Genomic DNA, 18997 nt, shown 5'->3' with positions numbered 1-18997 from the left:
AAAAAAAAAGAAGGAAGGAAGGAAGGAGTCAAAAGGAAACACACTGACCATCTGGGATCTCTAAGATTTCCTCCTGTTCTCATATGGCATGTGCCTAGAGCTGTAAGATCTCCCCAGCTAGGGACAGTATCCTTCTGATACCCCATGCCTGCCTTTCTGTGATGTTGCCTACATCTCCAGGCCCTGTGAGTGATAGCCCAAGAGCTTGCTTCCTTAGGGGGAGCAGTCCTTCTATTTCTGTTACAGATTCCCATTTGCCTTCAGGCAGCCAACTGAAGCAGTTTTCATCCTAGTGAACATACTTCAAGTCATTTCCATGCCATCTAAATGGGGGAAAAAATTATATGAACACATACATGCCTCCTTCCTTCCTCCCCATCTATACGTGTATGTAGACTGAAGCGTATACGGAGGTCTGAATCAGTAACCTATCTGACTTTCAGAGCAAAAGCGCATCCCCACACCCAAATATGTACAACATGTTCGGCCTCTGTGCAGAGACATTTGATTGCTGGAAAGATCCAGTCTCGTATTTGTTCTTTTGCTCTTTCATCCAGCAAGTAAGTGTAATATTAAGTACTAGATATATTGTAGGCCTTAGTCTAGACATTCTTGAGACAATGATGACTCAAGCAGTTTTGCCCACAAGGAGCATACAGGTGTGCTGGAGAAGGAAAGCAGGTAACTGTAACAATGTGAAAAGTACACAGGTAGAACCAGTAATAATTTCAAATAATGATACCAACATAAAACCTTATTGTCACACTGTGAGTGGGGCCTACAGTTCAGCTGTGTAAAATGTGGTCCTGTGACTTGTGAAATCAGTGTAGTGGATGGGGGGGTGGTCCCATTCAGAAGACAGGAGCCACTGTCTGTGGCTTCCTATAGCAGTAACAGCCATTATGTCTCCCCTCTACCATGTGCTAGGCCCTATGCTAAACCCTTCCTGTGTATTCTGTGTATTCACTCTTTTCTTCACAAAAATCCAGTGATCTTAGTATTGTTAAAACAGTACCATTTAATGAAGCACCACTGAGGCTCTGGTGGTGAATAAGCCTGTTTTGCTGCCTCCCATGTTGGGAGCTGAGGGGTTATTGTGGTGTGGAATTTGTGTGAGAGAGGCGTGGTCAGGAAAGGGTCCTCCCAGGAGGTGATGTTTGAATGGACTTTTAATGGTGAGCACTTCAGGCTGGCCCAGCTGAACACGTTCAGCATCTACAGGTTTAAATTTATGCAAATACTCTTTTATTCCCCTATCTCCAAGTTAATACATTTACAAAGTGAATTGTAATGCATTTGATTTTATATTGGGGCTTTCAAATGATGGAAACTCAAGAACTTTTTATCTTGATGGTGTTGTTTGTGGTTTGGTTTTTGTTTGTTTTGTTTTGTTTTTTTGAGATGGAGTCTCTCTCTGTTGCCCAGGCTGGAGTGCAGCGGTGCAATCTCAGCTCTGTAATCTCCGCCTCCCGGGTTCAAAAGACTCTTCTGCCTCAACCTCCTGAGTAGCTGGGACTACAGGTGCATGCCACCATGCCCAGCTGATTTTTGTATTTTTAGCAGAGATGGGGTTTCACCATATGGCGAGGCTGGTTTCGAACTCCTGACCTCGTGATCCACCCACCTCAGCCTCCCAAAGTGCTGGGATTACAGGCGCAAGCCACCACACCTGGCCTTTTTGTTGTTGTTGTTGTTGCTGTTGTTTTGTTTCTAAAAGGGTATTTAGGTAGCTGGGCATGATCAGCCTGCTGGTCTTCAGGAAATAGTCTTTGGTTTAGCAGGGGATGTTGACAAAAGTGTGCTTTGAGCATGTAAACACATTCAGTGGGTCTCCTTATCTTTGCCTCCTTGGCCCTTTCAGCTCTTCCCTAGAGAGTCTTCAGGTCATGAGTCATGGGCTTGTGGAACTCTTATGAGGATAGTGCCAACCTGGATGTGAGAGAGTTGGGTCACTGTTTATCTTTCCCTTAAGCATCTGGTACCTGAAAGAAGGCAGATGGCCAGAGAGGGACTCTTTGGGCTACATAAAAGCATCACATTTTGGAAAAATTGTCTTCTTCATACCCAGCCCTTGTCTGGGTTATTTTTAAGATATGAAAGGATACCTATTACCAGAAACATTAATATAATGATTCCGTCATTGTGTAAAAAATAAAGCTTAGCCATAGCATGTGACTCGTGGGACTGGCTTATGTGGCATTCACTATAAACCATATCATCTCTTACCTCTCTCTTCTGATGAATGTCCCTCCCCTTTTTTTTAGTACAGGTACTTTATGAAACAGTGAGAACTCATAAATGCACATGCAGGTGCTGAACATCTTGTAAAAACCCACAGACATAACTCCTGCACACGTAAATTCCAATACAAGGCCATGATATGTGGCTGCCTGAAGTCACATATGGATTTGAACTTGAGTGACTGTTTACTGAATGCTTACTAAGTGCTGAGCCTTGGAATGAATCCTTTTCATGTACTAGCTCATGTAATCCTCACAGCATCCCCATGAAATAAAACACTGTTATTTTATCCATTTTACACATGAAAGACTGAGGTTTAGAAAGCTTATTACCTGGATGAAGGTCCTATAAATAGAGAGAATAGATTATAAATGAGCCTTAAAGAATCCATAGACAGAAGCACCTAGCAATTTGTCATTGTTACTGACCTAGTAAACGATGGAGCCAGGCCTTGAAGCCTGATCTGACTCCAGAACCTGTGCTATTAATTACCACATTGTTCTGGGCACTTTGTGCCAATAATGAATTCATCAGTTCATCTGGTGAACTGCGGGTGATTCATTGCTCGGTTTCCCGCTAGAGTCACCACACTAACTTTGCTAATTGAAACTAGTCCGAGAAGTTATGTGTTGAGTGTGCACTTCCTATTTAGGATTATCCTCAGTGTTCCCCATCAAGAGTGAAACTGACCAAGCCCATGGATAAAATCCCCTTTATCCATATTTAAAGGATTCTTACTTCACTTAGCAATTTAAAACAATTGTTTCTTCTTTCACAGAGTGGGAAAATCTGAGTGGTTTTACTGGATCCTTTGTGGATGTGTAGGAACATCCCAATCCTATACCGTGAAGAAAACGTGTGGTGCTTCATCTGTTCTCTCTGTTTAGCATTAGTTCAAAAATTTAATCTTAGAGCACCAATTCCTCTGTGTAGAAATACTCATTGATGGAGCTAGAGTCACAGCCATGGAGATATTTTGTCATCTGGAACATCCATATTAGATTCTGGGCTTCTGAAGGCCAGGTGAAGTATAAATAAAATATAGCCAGTTTTCTCTGGCAGAGTTAAGCCTTGGCACTTGAGTATATTCTCGCAGTGTGTCTTTCACTTCCTTGCTAAGGAAATTGGTAAGTAGGCAGAATAGCAGGGGATTACGGGAAAAGCAATTCAGTGTGGTTAAGGTGCCAGTGTGTGGCAAGACCATAAGTGCATGGAAGTTTACAGAGTGCTGTTTGGTGGTGATGAACTCTTTCTGCCTATTGTGTTTTCATTCAGACATCAGATGTGCTATTTGATCTTAACACATCTGCTCCATTGGAATGTCACAGGTAATAAGTACACAAGAAGCCAGAAAAAAAATGCTTATTTACTGAAGTGACCAAAAAGATTATTTTGGTGTTTCCAAGTAATTCTTTTGCTACAATCTTAATTTGTGTGACAAAAAGCTCATTGCCAGGAAATTATGTAGCGTTTGCTTAGGCTTCATTCTGAACACATGAGGCTTGGGAGAGTTACCCTAAAGTTTTTATTTTAGGTGTCCTGAGATATTCTGGTGCTCACAGGGCAGAAGAGATGGTTTATATTGTTATTCAGGTATTATTAAACCTAGGTTACATTCAAGTCCATTAAGCAACAGCCTGAAATCCTGTTAATTAATGGGTTCAGATTGGTTGGTCTAAAGAAGCTAATTAAATTTTCTCCCAAGATTTTCTATTTAAATAGATAAACATTGCGCTGCTTGCATTTCCTCCAGAGTTGGTCTTTGAAATTTAGAGTTGATGACGGTATCCATACTTGATGGCAGGCCTTGATTTTCAGAGGTCAGGAAGCACTGTGGGTTCTCTTAACTAAACCTGCAGAGATCCTGATCTGCATCTTCTAGTACCTTTCTTCTCAGTCAGAAAGTTCTGGGCTTCCTGTGATACCTTGTGCCCAGCCATGGCCTGACGAAGGTCATCTGTTTTCCACTGGAGAGCTAGCACATCCTCTAGGAGAGGGCAGATCACAGAGATCACAAGCCTGGAGGATAACAACCCTGGATTCTTCATATTCCATAAAGCTGGGACATCCTGGGACTAGTACATCCCACTGTTTTCTTCCATTTTTTTCTGAAGCCGTCAGATCTCCCCCACCCCTGAGCCACCTGCCCAGGCCACACCCCATAGTTAAAAGTTCTCTGACAATCTCATTTCTGTTAGCTGTATAATAAGAGTAAAATGCAGAGCAGGAGCTTCCTAATGATAGTAGAGCTTTCCCTTTATCCTACAGCTTCCAAGCTCCTAGCTACCAAGTTTTCCTCAACACCACCCCCACCCCCACCCGTGATCTCCGGTGGTTCTACTGCTCAAGGGGAAATGACCCAGCCAGCATTAGGAGGAGCTCTGCTGGCCTCTCAAAGCTTCTTTTCTCCCCAACTCCCTGCCCTGTGGACGTCTCTGGCATTATGATCCTGTGGTTTGCAGGAAATGAAAGTTTATTCTTTCAAAAAACCAAAAAGATTGAGTACCCTGTTGTGTGCAAAACAAAAGTGAATAGGTCCAGAAAACCTGAGATGTTAGTGCTTTGCCCAGAATTCCTTCAGGAGCTCCCTGGTTCTCCAGTATGTCACATATGGGCTGTGCTCAGGGTTGGCCTGACACATATAGCCCAGCAGCTCGGGCCTGGCACCCTCCAGCTGAACCTTTCTACATGATGGTTCAGTTAGAGCAGCTGCAAAGAGAGGGGAGCTGGTAGGAAGTAGGGGATTGCTGTGAAAAGAGGAAGATAAAAGAGAGCCCAGCATGCAGCTAAATCTAGTTGAGCCATCTCCTTCACTCTCAGCACTTGACCATGTGGTAGGTGATGCTCTGTGTGGGGGCAGAAGGAAACGACACCCTGGGGCCCAGTTATCCTTTCTCACTTAATGTACCTCTGGGGGCTAGAACAGAACAGGCTCCTTGATGTGGGTAGGGAGGACACAGCTTCATCAAGCCCAGGCTTGGACCCTGCCTATCAACAACCTGCGGTGCTCCAGCAGTGAGAAGTATGCACCGAGATGGTATGTGCCGAGGCATTTCTGGGAGCAGTTATTTCATTTTTGGACCCAGGAAATTAGCACCACTGAACTGCAGCTTGCCCCCTTTGTCATCGTGGCTCCCAGCTTCGGTGGTTGCTCTGAGTTCTCAGAGCAAGTTGTTGCTGCCATCTATGGTCTGTCTTGGGGGAAGCACATGGTTTGCCTGCTAGAAAGGGAAGCAGCTGCCTTGCAGATTCAGAAACACAGCACCCTCTCTTTATCTGAGGGGAAAATAAACACCAAGATGTTGGTGTCCCCCAGTGTCAAACCCATTATGAAAACCTGTGTTTACTGACCTACCATCATTTTAAAGCAGTTCCATTTGAACTGCAATCAAATCTCCAAGTGACCTTTCTGTCCCTCCGCCCAGCATTCCTGAAAGGGCCTGTTGTTTCTTTGGTTCAATGAAGAAACCTTCTGTGTAGTTAAGCAAGTGTTTTTCCAGTCATGTCTCCTGGTGAGTTACAGAAAGATTATTGTTGGGTCTTGGTGGTGGTGGTGGTGGTGGTGGTGGTGGTGTTTTCTTTAATACCCCAACCTCCCTAACCCCTTGATATCCCCAGACACTTAATTTTTTGCTTGCTTAGTGGAAGAGACCACAGTGAGCTGAGCAGCTTTGTGGGGCCTTTAAAAGTTTGTAGTTTTTTCAGATCCTAGTATAAGCTGACTTCTCTCTGCCCCACTCCCCAGGGCCTGGGAGCCTTCCAAAGTGAGTTGTACACACGGGAATGGGCCACAGAACCGCCCCCTGCAAGCCAGGAATGCACGTCCTGCCTGATATGTTTATATAATGTGTGGTTTTCTGTCTTACAGTTGTTCGTTGGACTTGGGTTCCCTTACGAGGGCCCAGCTCCCCTGGAGGCTATCGCAAATGGATGTGCTTTTCTGAATCCCAAGTTCAACCCACCCAAAAGCAGCAAAAACACAGACTTTTTCATTGGCAAGCCAACTCTGAGAGAGGTAAGCATCTATCAAAATTATTCTACTTTGAATAATATGAATAATAGCTATTTATTGAGTGCTGGTGTCGATATTTAACTTCATTTAACATGGTTGGGTGAGATATGATGTGGAGGCTTAGAGAGACAAATGACCTGATCATGTCATCACCTTGCGAGTTAGGGCCAGTATTTGAATCTGCTTCTGCCTTCACCAGGTAAGGGATCTTGACAGTCTACCCCAACTCTAGCTTATTGTAAACTCAGACATTCTAGCCTTCTGCTCATAACTGAACTCTGATTTCCTGAATGTTTGGAGTTTAAGGAGTGAGGTCAACTGGTTAGCAGATGTTTGTGGAGAATCCGCTCCCTGTGATGGGCTTTGGAGAATAAAAAGTGGGCTGTGGGAGTTGTCAAAGAACGTCAACCTCAGGATACCAGGAATATTGTGGGTAGTTGAAGTAATGAGACTTATTTTTCACCCACCATCCTGAGATGTAATCCCGCCATTGCTAGAACCATTTACAGAAGCCTCATTTGAATTGCCTTCAGAGATCTTGTTGAAAATCTGCAGTGTGTGATGCATCACTGTTGAGGGTAGTTGGATTGATTTAGGGCAATAAACAAAAGTCTTTTACAGCTAAGTGTAAGTGATCAAGCTGGATGTTTATGCATCTGGTCAGAAACAGGTGTGTGCAAGAAACCATAAGATTGATTTTCTCATTATTTCTGTGTAGTTAGTAGTAAGTGGCTCTGCAGGCCGCTTATAAAGGTAAGTCATAGCAGCATCCTTGTCATTCAGGGCCTTTGATTGGGGGATTACATTGATGAGCAGCCCTCCTATGGCATATCAATATAGAACGACAGTTTATAAAACATAAATTTTTCAATTCTATCTTTAAACCTTCTGAGTCATTTTCTCTCCCCAAGAGTATATAAGGTGCATTTTCAATGATTATTTTTTATTGGTCAGTCAGAAACCTTGACAATTTACAGAACTGATTATTTTGAGAGTTATTTTTCTCTGACCCTTTCTGTCATTGCTGAAATGGCCAAAGGAGATAGAAGATCAATAAGATCCATAGTTTATCTATGAAAGGTTAATCTGTGGCCCAGATAACCTCCAACAAGGGTTACCTGTGTGTGTGTCTAGGTGGGAGATGGGATGGGGTGGGGTTCCTTCTAGAATAATAATTTGAATTCTTCATTTGGGGAGTGGTTTTGTATTAAGAGGTCAGTTTATTCATTCATAACTCAGCAATATTTAATGCACATCTGTGTGCTAGGTGCTATAGGAAGTGATAGGACATAGAGACTAGGGACATTCAGTCTGCCATGAACCTAGTCTTCTGAAAAGTTTAAAAAGATGCTACCCAGCAGTGAAAATATCTCAGTTTAGTAATCTCCGCTTTAGCATGTGACTGACTTGTTTGAAACTTTAGAGTTTGGGGTAGAACAGAAACGAATAAATCACTCCTTGGGTTTTTTGTTTATTTTTGACAAATAAATATATTTAAGGTGTACACCTTGATGTTTTGATAAATATACACATTGTGAAATAGTCATTACAATCAAGCTAATATCCATCAGCTTACATACTAAATAGATTTTTTTTTCATGGCAAAAACACATGATCTCCTTTTTTGGCAATTTTCAAGTATGCAGTGCAGTACTGTTAACTGTAGTCATAATGCTGCACACTAGCTCTCCAGAACTTACTCAACTTGCCTAACTCAAACTTTGACCAACATCTCCCCAATCCCCGTGCACCAGTCTCTGGGAATCACAAATCTATTTTCTGCTTCTGTGAGTTCACTATTTTACATACCACATCGATGTGGGATCATGCAGAATTTTCCTTCTGTGTCTGGCTTATTTCACTTAGCATAATGTTTTCCACATTCATCCATGTTGCCACCAGTGACAGAATTTCCTTCTTTTGCAGGCTAAATATTTCATATACACGTAATTTGTTTATCCATTTGTCCACTGAAGACCACTTAGTTTGGTTCCATATCTTGGCTATTATGAATAACACTGCAGTGTATATGGGAGTGCAGATACCTCTTTAACATACTGATTTTAATTGCTTTTGATATATACCCAGCAATGGGATTGCTGGCTTATGTGGAGTTCTATTTTTTATTTTTTGAGGAACCTCCATTTTCTTTTTCATTATGGCTGTAACATTACATTTTCACCAGCAGGTTACCAAGTTTTCCTTTTTACCACATTCTTGCCAGGTACTTGTTATCTTTTGTCTTTTTGATAAAAACCATTTTAACAGGCATGAGGTGATATCTCCTCGTGGTTTTGATTTGCATCTCCCTGATGATGAATGATGTTGAGCACCTTTTCATATGTTTGTTTGCCTTAAGTATATCTTCTTTTGAGAAATGTCTTCAGATTATTTGCCTCTGTGTGTGTGTGTGTGTGTGTGTGTGTGTGTACACAACATTTTGTTTATTCATCTGTTGATGGTTATTTGGGTTGTTTACACCTTTGGCCATTGTAATGCTGCTATGAACAGTGGTATACAAGTATTTTTAGTCTCTGCTTTCAATACTTTGAGGAATGTACCTACAAGTAGACTTGCTAGAATTTACTTTTTATTTTGAAATAATTTTACTGGTACAGAAAAGTTGCAAAAATAAAATAGAGTTCAGGCATACCCTTCATCTAGCTGCTGCTATGGCAGCTTCTACAAAACTACAGTACAGGGGTCAAAACCAAGAAATTAACATTGGTACCACAGTATTGTCTAAACTACAGACTTTATTTGGATTTCACCAGTTTTTCCACTAAGATCCTTTTTCTGTTCCTGGATCCAGTTCAGGACCCACATTGCATTTAGTAGTCGTGTCTCCTTAGTCTCCTCTGATCTGTGACAATTCAATCTTTCACTGTCACCCATGACTTTACCACTTTTAAGGAACACAGTTCAGCTTTTTTTGTACACTTTCTCAATTTGAATTTGGCTGATGTTTTCCCATGATGTGTTTGAAGTTTTGCATTTTTAGCAAGAATATCCCAGAAGTGATGTACCGTTCTCAGCACATCATATTAGGGGGCGTATGATGTCAATATGTCGTACTGATTGTGATGTTAACCTTGATCACTTGGTTAAGGTAGTGTTTTCCACGTTTCTTAACTATTAAGTTACTCTTTTGCTCTTTTTCTCTATAGTAGGGGTAATACTTTGGGATTATGTGAATATCCTGTTACTCCTCAAATTTTTGTATCATATAGCAGTGGATTTGTATGGTATCACATACTATATAAATAATTATAGTATCATATAGCAGTGGATCATGTCTACAACAGTTATTACTGTGGTACTCTGATGGTGATTTTCTGTTTCCCTCATGATTTTTGAAATGCATGCAAAGCAAAGAAGCCCATCTCTTTTCTTACTGCAGTTTCTACATACAAGCCTTTGGGAAATGAGACAAAAGTATCTGAGATTAAATTGGCAACTGACATGTTTTTCTTAATGTTGGCTCTAAAGGTTTTAATGACACTGTGGCCACTGAGTATTTTTTTCCTGGGGAAAAAAAAAGGGAGGGGGGACACTCTTAAACACAATCTGAACATTGCCCAGTGAATGATGTAATGTTTCATGGATCAGATCAGCCAGTGTGAAGTTATCAAGAAAAATATGTTCGTTGTTTTCTATCAGTTGCCATCATTTTGTAATTTACTTTTTGCAAAGGTCATGGAAGGTTTTCATTCTTCATGCTGTAAGAAGAGAATAGGCATTAGAGCTGTCACACTGGCATTTGGTTCCTCCTGTCCCTTCATCCCTTCAGATGATTCCACCAGCCCTTAAATGTGATGCTGTTAGAGAAACTGTGGGATCCTTTCCACAGTTGCTCAGCGAGTGACCTCACACAGATGACTCCATCAGTCCTAGGTCCCCCAGGAGGGCAGGAGGCAGCGGGGAGTTGACAGGTGTTTAATGTGTCCCCACGGGATGGTACTAGTTGCTGCATTGGGAGAATTCATCGATGTACATTTCCTGTTTTCCAGGAGCTCCAAATCTGATATGAAAGAGTTATAGGACAGTCATATAATCAGTGGAAGTGCGTGAAAAAATAGCTAAGTGAATTCAGGAGGGGAGTTGAACTTGGAGTTGAACAACCAGGTGGATGATGTGCAGGGTTAGCTGCTAAGGGGATAGTGGAGGGGCTGTGTTTTAAAGGGAAAGGAGAGCAGGTCTCAAGCCAGAGAAGCATGAATACTGACAAGCTGGGGAGGCCCCAAGAAGGGCAGTTTGCTTTATGCAAGAGGGCAGGTTCCTTCTGATAGTTGGCTCCCTCTGGCAACATCAGACAGCACTGAGAGGGACCAGTGAGCTTGATCTCATGGCCAGGTGGGTCACCCTGTCCTGCTCTGTCAGCTCACAAAAGTCCCCAAAATTCCCCTAACCAAAGAAGCTTTTAATGGGAAAAGAGCTGTCAACAGGTCTATTTCTAAGAGTCAAAAATTCCCAGAAGTTATTTTTCTTCCTTAGCAAATGGAAACATTGTAACCAGAGTATGCATAATTACAAAGCTAATCTTGCATATCAAACAGTAGTTGATTCACATAAATTGATTATATCAACTCCATGTATGTCTCTTTGCCTTCATTTGAAAAGAAGAAAACTTCAGATATCTAAATGTGAGTTTAGCTTGGTTTTTATTTTTGCACTGGATGTTTTTCAAACCATGATGTTTACTCAGAGGGGAAAAAGTTCCACAATGCCTTAAGTAATGTGGCTGGTTCAGATTATATTTTAATATAAATTGGATTTTTACCTTTACATTGGGAAACATGAGTAGATTCTTGATCATTATTCTCACATTTTATAAGCCATTAGAAATACTCTGGCTTCAGGGTTTTTTTTTTCCTTTTGTTCCATAAAGAGAACTCGTGTTCCCCTTGGAGATTTAATAGCCACTCCAAAGTGATGTCTCATATTTAGTAAGATTTTCATTACTTTTACAAACTATACTCCAGTAAATTTACTGATTGATACACAGTGAAATAGCTTAGATCAGATGGTTCTCAATAAATTAACAAGAAGGAACATAACATTCAGAGGGGAACTAATGAATCACAAAATGCCTCACTCGTAAAGTTAAGTAACCTTCAGTAAATGTAAAAGGATAATAGCTCAGCATTTTGCATTTTCAGAGTGCTAGGAGCAACCTTGTAAATAAGCAGAGACCTTAAAAGGCGGAAGAGGAGAGAGACTGCTGAAATGTAAATTACTGAATAGTGACATTGATGACAACTTTAACTTACCCTGATTCTGTCAGAAAAACTAATTAGTTTGTTCTCCAGGCCACAAAATGAAAATGATGTGACATTTTGCTCATCATCAGAAAATACAGGCCTAAATTCAGTCTTGAATTTAGTTTGGCAAGTTTTAAAAGCTGGACTAAAAGGCTGGTGTTTACATTGGGCTTTTGTTTGTCTTTGTCTTAAGAACCCAAAAACATGCTTTAAAATTATTACCTTCCTTTTTGTCCAAAGCTAAGAAGTTGTTGAAGGACTTGGATTTGAAGTTGGCTCTTCTTCTTTCTGGCTTGTATGGTCTTGGGGGAAGTGTAATTGCCTCTCAGTCTCAGAATCGTCATTGATGCATAATAAACCTGATAAATAATGTTTGTTCAGGCGATTAGCCGGACACCTGGCCCAGCCTAGGGCTTCCTTGATAACTGTTGAGTCCAAAATGTGTGCAGAGAAAAAAAGAAATGGAAGTTTCCTGAGCTCTGTGGGCCTGCAGAGTCTGTAGCTTCCATCACTGACCGTAGAGCTGAGCCAAGGAAGAGGGCACCTGTTAGAAGGGTGGGAAACTGAAGAGGCAGATGAGGGGGTGCTGCTGGGTAGAGAGCCAGATAACCTGCAGCCAGCAGAGGCTCACTGCTGGGCCCAGGGACTTGTCGGGCTTCCTGCCTTGAATAGCACATGCATGCTCTTGGTGTGGTAGGTTACAAAGAACAGTGGCTAAGGGAAAGATGGAGGGGTGCCAGTTAATTCCTCCAGCCCTCTGAGTATACTGGAGTCTGAGGAAAAGAGGAGAATCAGCTTGGCTTCCAAAGCAAAGGCCTCAGCACTGCCAGACCCAATATTTCCTATTATTATAAATATAAGATGAAAGTTGTAAATTATATAACCTTGCCTACCTGTGTAATTTCAAAAGGGAATAATTCTCTAACTCTAATATGATGGAGAAATAAAAGGAAAATAGTTTCTAATAAAGTAATACATATTTCAGTCTTATGGAGTCAAGAACTATACTGTCCCATTCCCAAGAGTTATACCAGGCACTCTGATGCCTTGTTCCTCATCACAGTGAGTGTTTTTATTTAAAAGAAGTGAAACATCCAGCTGAATATGCTCAGCCTTTTTACTTAAAATTGACATTATGAAGGAAGAGCGAAGCCCGAGTGTGTTTACATATACCCACATATGAACAGAATTGCCAGTAATGCAATAGCTCCAAATATAGACTAATGTAGGTATGTTTTACTGGAGGCTCTGACATCCTCAGTGGCATTGACTTTGCTGCTTTGATCTTTCTGAAATGGTGACAGCTCACTGATGACGTTTCAGATAAAACAGAGCACAGACATTGCTTCATTTACATAGTGATTATGTCTCTGGGTAATTCAGTGTATGTTTAAACTGTCAAAAAGTTAGATTCTTGCTGAGTGCAGTGGCTCATGCCTATAATCCCAGCACTTTGGGAGGCTGAGACAGACGGATCACTTGAGGAAGGGAGTTGGAGACCAATGTGGCCAACATGGTGAAACCCCATCTATACTAAAAATACAAAACTTATCCAGGCGTGGTGGTGTGCACCTGTAGTTCCAGCAACTCAGGATGCTGAGGCAGGAGAATCACTTGAACCCAGGAGGTTGCAGTGAGCCAAAATCACACCACTGCACTCCAGCCTGGGTGACAGAGCGAGAGTCTGTCTCAAAAATAAATAAATAAAAAGCTGGATTCTATAAGCCCACATGAAAGCCCTGCAGGACATTTGAAAGTTTCATGGGCAGTGGACAGTTCTTCCTGTGCGGGACTGTCTTGCACATTGTGAAGCAGCTTATATCCCTGGTTCCCACCCACAGACTAGGAGTAACACTCTCTAGTTATTATGGTAGCTGAAAATGCTCTCACACATGTCTAGAATGCTCCCTTTACAACATGACCTTCACGGGGTATGAGGATAGAGGTGGAAACAAAATGAGGGGATAAATTTAGCTGTATTAAAGAATGGACTCAACTGAGCGCAGTAGCTTGTGCCTGTAATCCTGGTAATTTGGGTGGCTGACAAAGGAGAATCACTTGAGGCCAGGAATTTGAGACCCACCTGGGCGACATACAGAGACCCCGTGTATATAAAATAAAAAAAAAAAAAATTTAATTAGCCAGGGATGATGTGTACATCTATATTCCCGGCAGCTCAGAATGCTGAGGCAAGATGATCTCTTGAGCCCAGGAGTTTGAGGCTGCAGTGAACTATGAGTGCATCACAGCGTTCCAGCCTGGGCAACAGAGCTAGACCCTGTCTTTGGGAAAATAAAAAAAATAGAATGGACGTTTCATGAATTCAGAATTGTCACTGTTTGCACTTGGTTTTTTTGACCACACATTGTTTTTAAAATAAAACCTCCTTTAGGATAAAAACTGCCATTCCTTGTTTTTCTGAATGTCATGCTAATGATTATTCCTGAAACCACTTAAAAAATTCTGTGTATTTCTGATGGTTTTATTTTTTTTCTTTCTATCACCTTTTGTATGCACCATTGCTTTAGCCTCCTGGGACTTTACAGCCTTGATTTTTCTTGGAATTGTCTATGGTTACCTGTCTGTCTTAGCCAGGCTAATAGGTAGATACTGGTTTGATCTATTAATAGGTGATTTTCAAGGCTGGGTTCTTGGTGTGATGTTGAGGGTTAGTGCCACCTGTAGTAGCTTCCTTGTCACCTGGTTAAGTGGGATTCAAGATGCAGAGCCATCACTGTTTAATTGTTATCTGCTTATGGATGGTTTTGATCATCAAGGGGAAGGACAGAATGTCTTGTTACCTACATAAGTATAACTCAGTACTATAAAAAGCATAGCACTCCATCTAGTACAGGAAGTTATTTTAAAAATCACTTGTGAGACTGAGGTGTTTTGTTCTTTTCCAGCTGACATCCCAGCATCCTTACGCTGAAGTTTTCATCGGGCGGCCACACGTGTGGACTGTTGACCTCAACAATCAGGAGGAAGTAGAAGATGCAGTGAAAGCAATTTTAAATCAGAAGGTTGTTTTCTTTTATTCCACTTTCCCTCATTTCTAATGTAACCTGAAATGTGTATAAAGCATCATAGGTCCTTGGTTTTAGTAAACAGATCTTTTCCACGTCAGCTTAACCCTGGAGTTAGAAAATAACCAAGCAGTAGGATTTTGCCTGGGGATTTCATGAATGTTCTGTGAAATGAAAACAGAGCTGGTATCCTGATATGGACATGGATTCCATAGGCCATTTCAACATGACTCTGGATCCCAGGCACAGGAGCAGGAGCTGGAGTCATACTTGGTTCAGGGATCTGATTGTGTTGCTCTCACAAAGATCTGAAAAGATAGTCCTGCGTCCTCTACAAAAGAGCAAGAAGGGCAAGGAATTACTGGGAAATGTTTTTATAGAAAATCTGTTTTTTTCCTACCTAAACATTTTGTAGAATTTTGTAAAAATCACTATATTTCTGGCCTCTTTTGATCAATTCAACAGACATTTGTCAGGTACTTACCATACACAGAGTACTCTCTGAGCCACTTGGGGCTGGGGTTAGGGGACAGGGTGTTTACTTCCATAAACATAGAGGAGGCTGGCTTCCCACCCGTCAGAAGTTTACCATCCAGTAAAGACGAGTTCAATTATCCTCTCTTCCAACTGAGCCTGCCGTGGACTCTCACAGCTACACTCTGCTGCTGTACTTTGATGGGAGCACTGTTTACACTTGGTTATGATGCTTGAAGAGAAACCAGCGTGGGCATGTGGGAGGGCAGGCTGGATTCACACAGTGTGGGTTCAGTTCTAACTCTACCACTTACTAGCAGCTTCCCTTCATTTATAATGTAGGCCTAATATTACCATTTTATTGGTCACTTGTGAGGAGTAAATGAGATAATTTATATAAAGTGCTTAAATTCAGTGTCTACTACACAGTGTTTAGTCAATAGTAAGTATTCTGATTTTTGTTGATAATCTAAATTTCTACACCATTAGCAACATGAAGTCAGGAAATACATCTGTCTTATTTCTGTATTACCAGTGCCCACAGAGGGATTTTTTTTACCCAGTGGATAGATGGGAGAGAGGAATAGATGTTTGCAAGTAAGTGTAATACAAGGCTGAATATGTTCAGTGCCAAAGCAACATGCAAACACTCCAGGAGTGGAAGTTGTGGAAGCCTTTCTGGAGAATGCACCCTTTTAGTTGAGTCTTACAAATGAGGATAATTTGCAAAGTAAAACTGAGAAGTGGACCCAGAAGGGCATGGGTTCAAAGCACAGTATGACTGAAAAGGAAAAGGCTGGGAAGGCATATATCCTGGGAGGGATAGCCAGTTCGCCCACGTGGAGGCCATCTTACCCCTTTGGGAAACAGAATAGGATAATCAGTTTATGGCCTGAGAAACTGCTGATGTCAGTTAATTCAGAACATCTCCAGGGGAGTGAGGGCACTCTGATGCATTATCTGTGTTCTGCCTGCTTCAAGGTGATCTGGTTATGGGGCTTTGGTGTCAGCTTCCCATTGATGATACATACAACCCCAATCCCAGTCTCAGCAGTTTAGGGCAGAAGTCCCCAACCTGAGGAGACGAGCTTATAAAAAAAGTGTCAAATGGAATGTGGTTCCTCTAGGCTGCCTCAAAATATCTGCCACACGCCTAAAGCTTCACCACTGGAGTCATTCCCGTGGAGGGCGAAGGTTCTTCTTTCTTGATTCTCCCAGTCCTTTAGTATGTGAGCTTCCTAGGGCTGTTGTAACACACTAGTACAGACAACTCAGTGGCTTAAAACAGCAGAAATGTATTCTCTCTGTCCTGAAAGCAAGAAGTCTGAAGTCAAAATGTCAGCAGGGTCACATCCCGCCCCTGAAGCCTCTAGTTGGGTATCCTTGCCTCTTTCAGCTCCTGGTAGGCCTAGGCGTTCCTTGGCTTGCAGCCTCAAAGCTTTGATCTCTGCCTTTATTTTGTGTCTTCTCCCTGTGTTTGTCTCTGTCTTTTCCTTTTATGCAAGATTAGGGCCCAACCTAATTCAGTGTAACCTCATCTAACTGGGTTACATCTGCAAAGACCCTAATTCCAAGTAAGATCACATTCACGGGTGCTGGGAGTTAGGGCAGCATATCTTTTGAAGGGGCACAGTTTAATCCATAACACTTAGGGTAATGTGTGTGCTCTTGAGGAGAGTAATTTAAAAGCTGAGGTAGAGAGAGAAAAGAAAAACACACCAAGAAACATTATAATCAAACTGCTGAAAAGCAAGGAAAGGAAGAAAACCTTGAAAGCAGCCAGAAAAAAATGTATTACATTTAGAGGAATAATGGTATTAAAAAAGTCAACTTCTCATCAGAAATAATGGAGACCGTAAAAGGGTCCTCCGGAGCCAGAATATGTGGGGCCTTTCAGTAGACCATGGTAAGTGTTCAGGGGTTTTTTTCTGGGGTATTTTTGTGTTTTTTGGGGGAAGGTATTTTTAGTTTGTTTTTTTTAAGTGTTCAGGATTTTATAAGTATGATGGGAAGTTTTGAACAGGGGGATGAGATAACCTAGTTTACATTTGAAATCATGAAGAGAAATTACAGATTCTGCTTAACTCAAAATCCTATAGTTAGTAAACAGAGGAGCCATGAGTCATCCTGGCCTCCTGGTACCTTCTAAGACCATTTCTTACTGAATGATGTCAAACCACATCTGTCAGGTCAGACCATGGAGGGCTTCTCATGGAGGCTGATCTCTGAAAGCAGTTGCCTGTAGGAGTTATCCCCTGACTTGGAAAGGTGAGTGGGTACTGCTGGAGACAGGAAATCTCACAAGAAGGGAGGTCAAGAGGAGAAAATGGAGGGGAAGATAAGGGAAAGTTTCCAAGGTCAGCAGGAACTTCACAGTGCCATCTGCAGGCATCCTTCCTGTGGCCTTTGCCATACAAGTAACAGTCCTTTTTTTTTTTTTTTTTTTTTTTAAATAACAAAGCAGGATACCCAAGAATACTTCCTTGCTTCTCCATAGCTGGCCCAGCTTGGGTTTCTCAATGACTGGATGTGATTTAGCATTCTCCTTCACTCTGTCCCCCAAAGAGGCCTTCACTTGTTCCTAAAGAACTTTTATGCAGAAAACTGCCCACTCTCCCACCTCCCCAGTCCACATAACAACTTTCACTTCTGGGGCTTGCTAGAGTTCTCGAGAGCTTTCCAATGCAGAAGGCCCTGCCTGCCCTCACCCACAGGGTCCAGCAATATAGACCTCTCTCCCTCCCTCCCTCCCTCCCTCCCCTCCTTTCCTCCCTTCCTTCCCTTCTTTCCTCCCTTCCTTCCCTTCTTTCCTCCCTTTTTCCCTCCCTCCTTCCTTCCCTCCCATCCTTGCTTTTTGCTTGTCCTTTACAGGAAAATTGTTTGGCTTCATATCCTTTAAAATAGTGAATGGCCCCAAGGAGCAGTGAATGAGTCAACATCCCTTTGGTTAAACTGGGCTTGGTTGGTAGGAGAACAGAGGAAGAGTCATTTTTCTGTATTTCTGGCTTTGAACCCTTTGAATTAATTCTCTTTCATTTTCTAAGGGATTCCCTTTGGAAATGTTGTTGGAATGGCACTTGAGTACGTGGCATGCTTTCTAACACATAACCAAATCTGTTTATCTCATGAAAGATGACCAATGGATGTTTATTTCACTCTACAAATCCTACTTTAACACTGATTAATGAACCCAGATATGCCATGTTTCCTATTTTAGATCATTTCTTCTATGAAACTTTGAGAGGAAACTTATCTCTATGCCGGCAGTATGCGTGCCCCTAGTCCCAGCTACTCGAGGCTAAGGCAGGAGAATCGCTTGAACCCAGGAGGCAGAGGTTGCAGTGAGCCAAGATCCCACCACTGCACTCCAGCCTGGCAACAGAGCGAGACTCTCTCTCAAAAAGTAAAAGAAAAAATTTTTACATTTTGTGTGAAGGGCTGTGTCTGGGTTAGAGAGGGAACAGTACGTTCAAAAGCTTGAGTTGACAAGGAACTAACTGAGAACATGAAAGTCAGTTCTTCAGAGTATTTTGAGCTCTTCAGAGATGAGCTGTCTAGGAATAGAGTGACCTCTCTGTTCTTGCAGAATAGTCTGCCATAATATTACAGTATTTACGGCTTAGCCTCTTTTAGTTCTATTCAGATATATGTAGGCCACTGTGGCCCACATTTGTCCATTTGCTTAGCATTAAAAACAACTAAAATTTCTGAAGATCATGGTTGAGATTTTGACGTAATGTGTGATTTGACACACAAGAAAAGGGGAGAAGATGCCCTGAGACCAACTGCTTGGCTGCCTACTAAGGAGTGTTATTTCTGTTCATTGTCCCATTTTCAGCAAGCTTCTGTTTTGCCTAGTTCTCTACCATGTAGACTTAAGCAGAGACTTAAGAGGTAGCTGGTGAAGGTGCTCCCCGTCTACCCTATTGCTGAGAGGAGCTGTTGGGCTCTCTGAAGCAATAATAGACTATATTGCTGGTGAT

At 41.8% G+C, this 18997-nt stretch overlaps 1 protein-coding gene across 2 annotated transcripts in view; it reads left to right on the top strand.

Annotated features, from left to right (window-relative positions):
* Positions 1-18997, top strand: part of MGAT5 (alpha-1,6-mannosylglycoprotein 6-beta-N-acetylglucosaminyltransferase) — a 272711-nt gene that overhangs the window by 231844 nt on the left and 21870 nt on the right. For both annotated transcript variants that reach the window (XM_012468426.2, XM_012468427.2), the window contains exons 13-14: positions 6110-6256; positions 14421-14537. In XM_012468426.2, the coding sequence (XP_012323849.1) occupies positions 6110-6256; positions 14421-14537 (264 nt within the window). The remainder of the gene's footprint in view (positions 1-6109; positions 6257-14420; positions 14538-18997) is intronic.

Source organism: Aotus nancymaae, unplaced genomic scaffold, assembly GCF_030222135.1.
Source record: "Aotus nancymaae isolate 86718 unplaced genomic scaffold, 86718_ANA_hifiasm-v0.15.2.pri h1tg000029l, whole genome shotgun sequence".
Taxonomy (NCBI): Eukaryota; Metazoa; Chordata; class Mammalia; order Primates; family Aotidae; genus Aotus; species Aotus nancymaae.
This window is presented reverse-complemented; position numbering and strand designations above follow the sequence as displayed.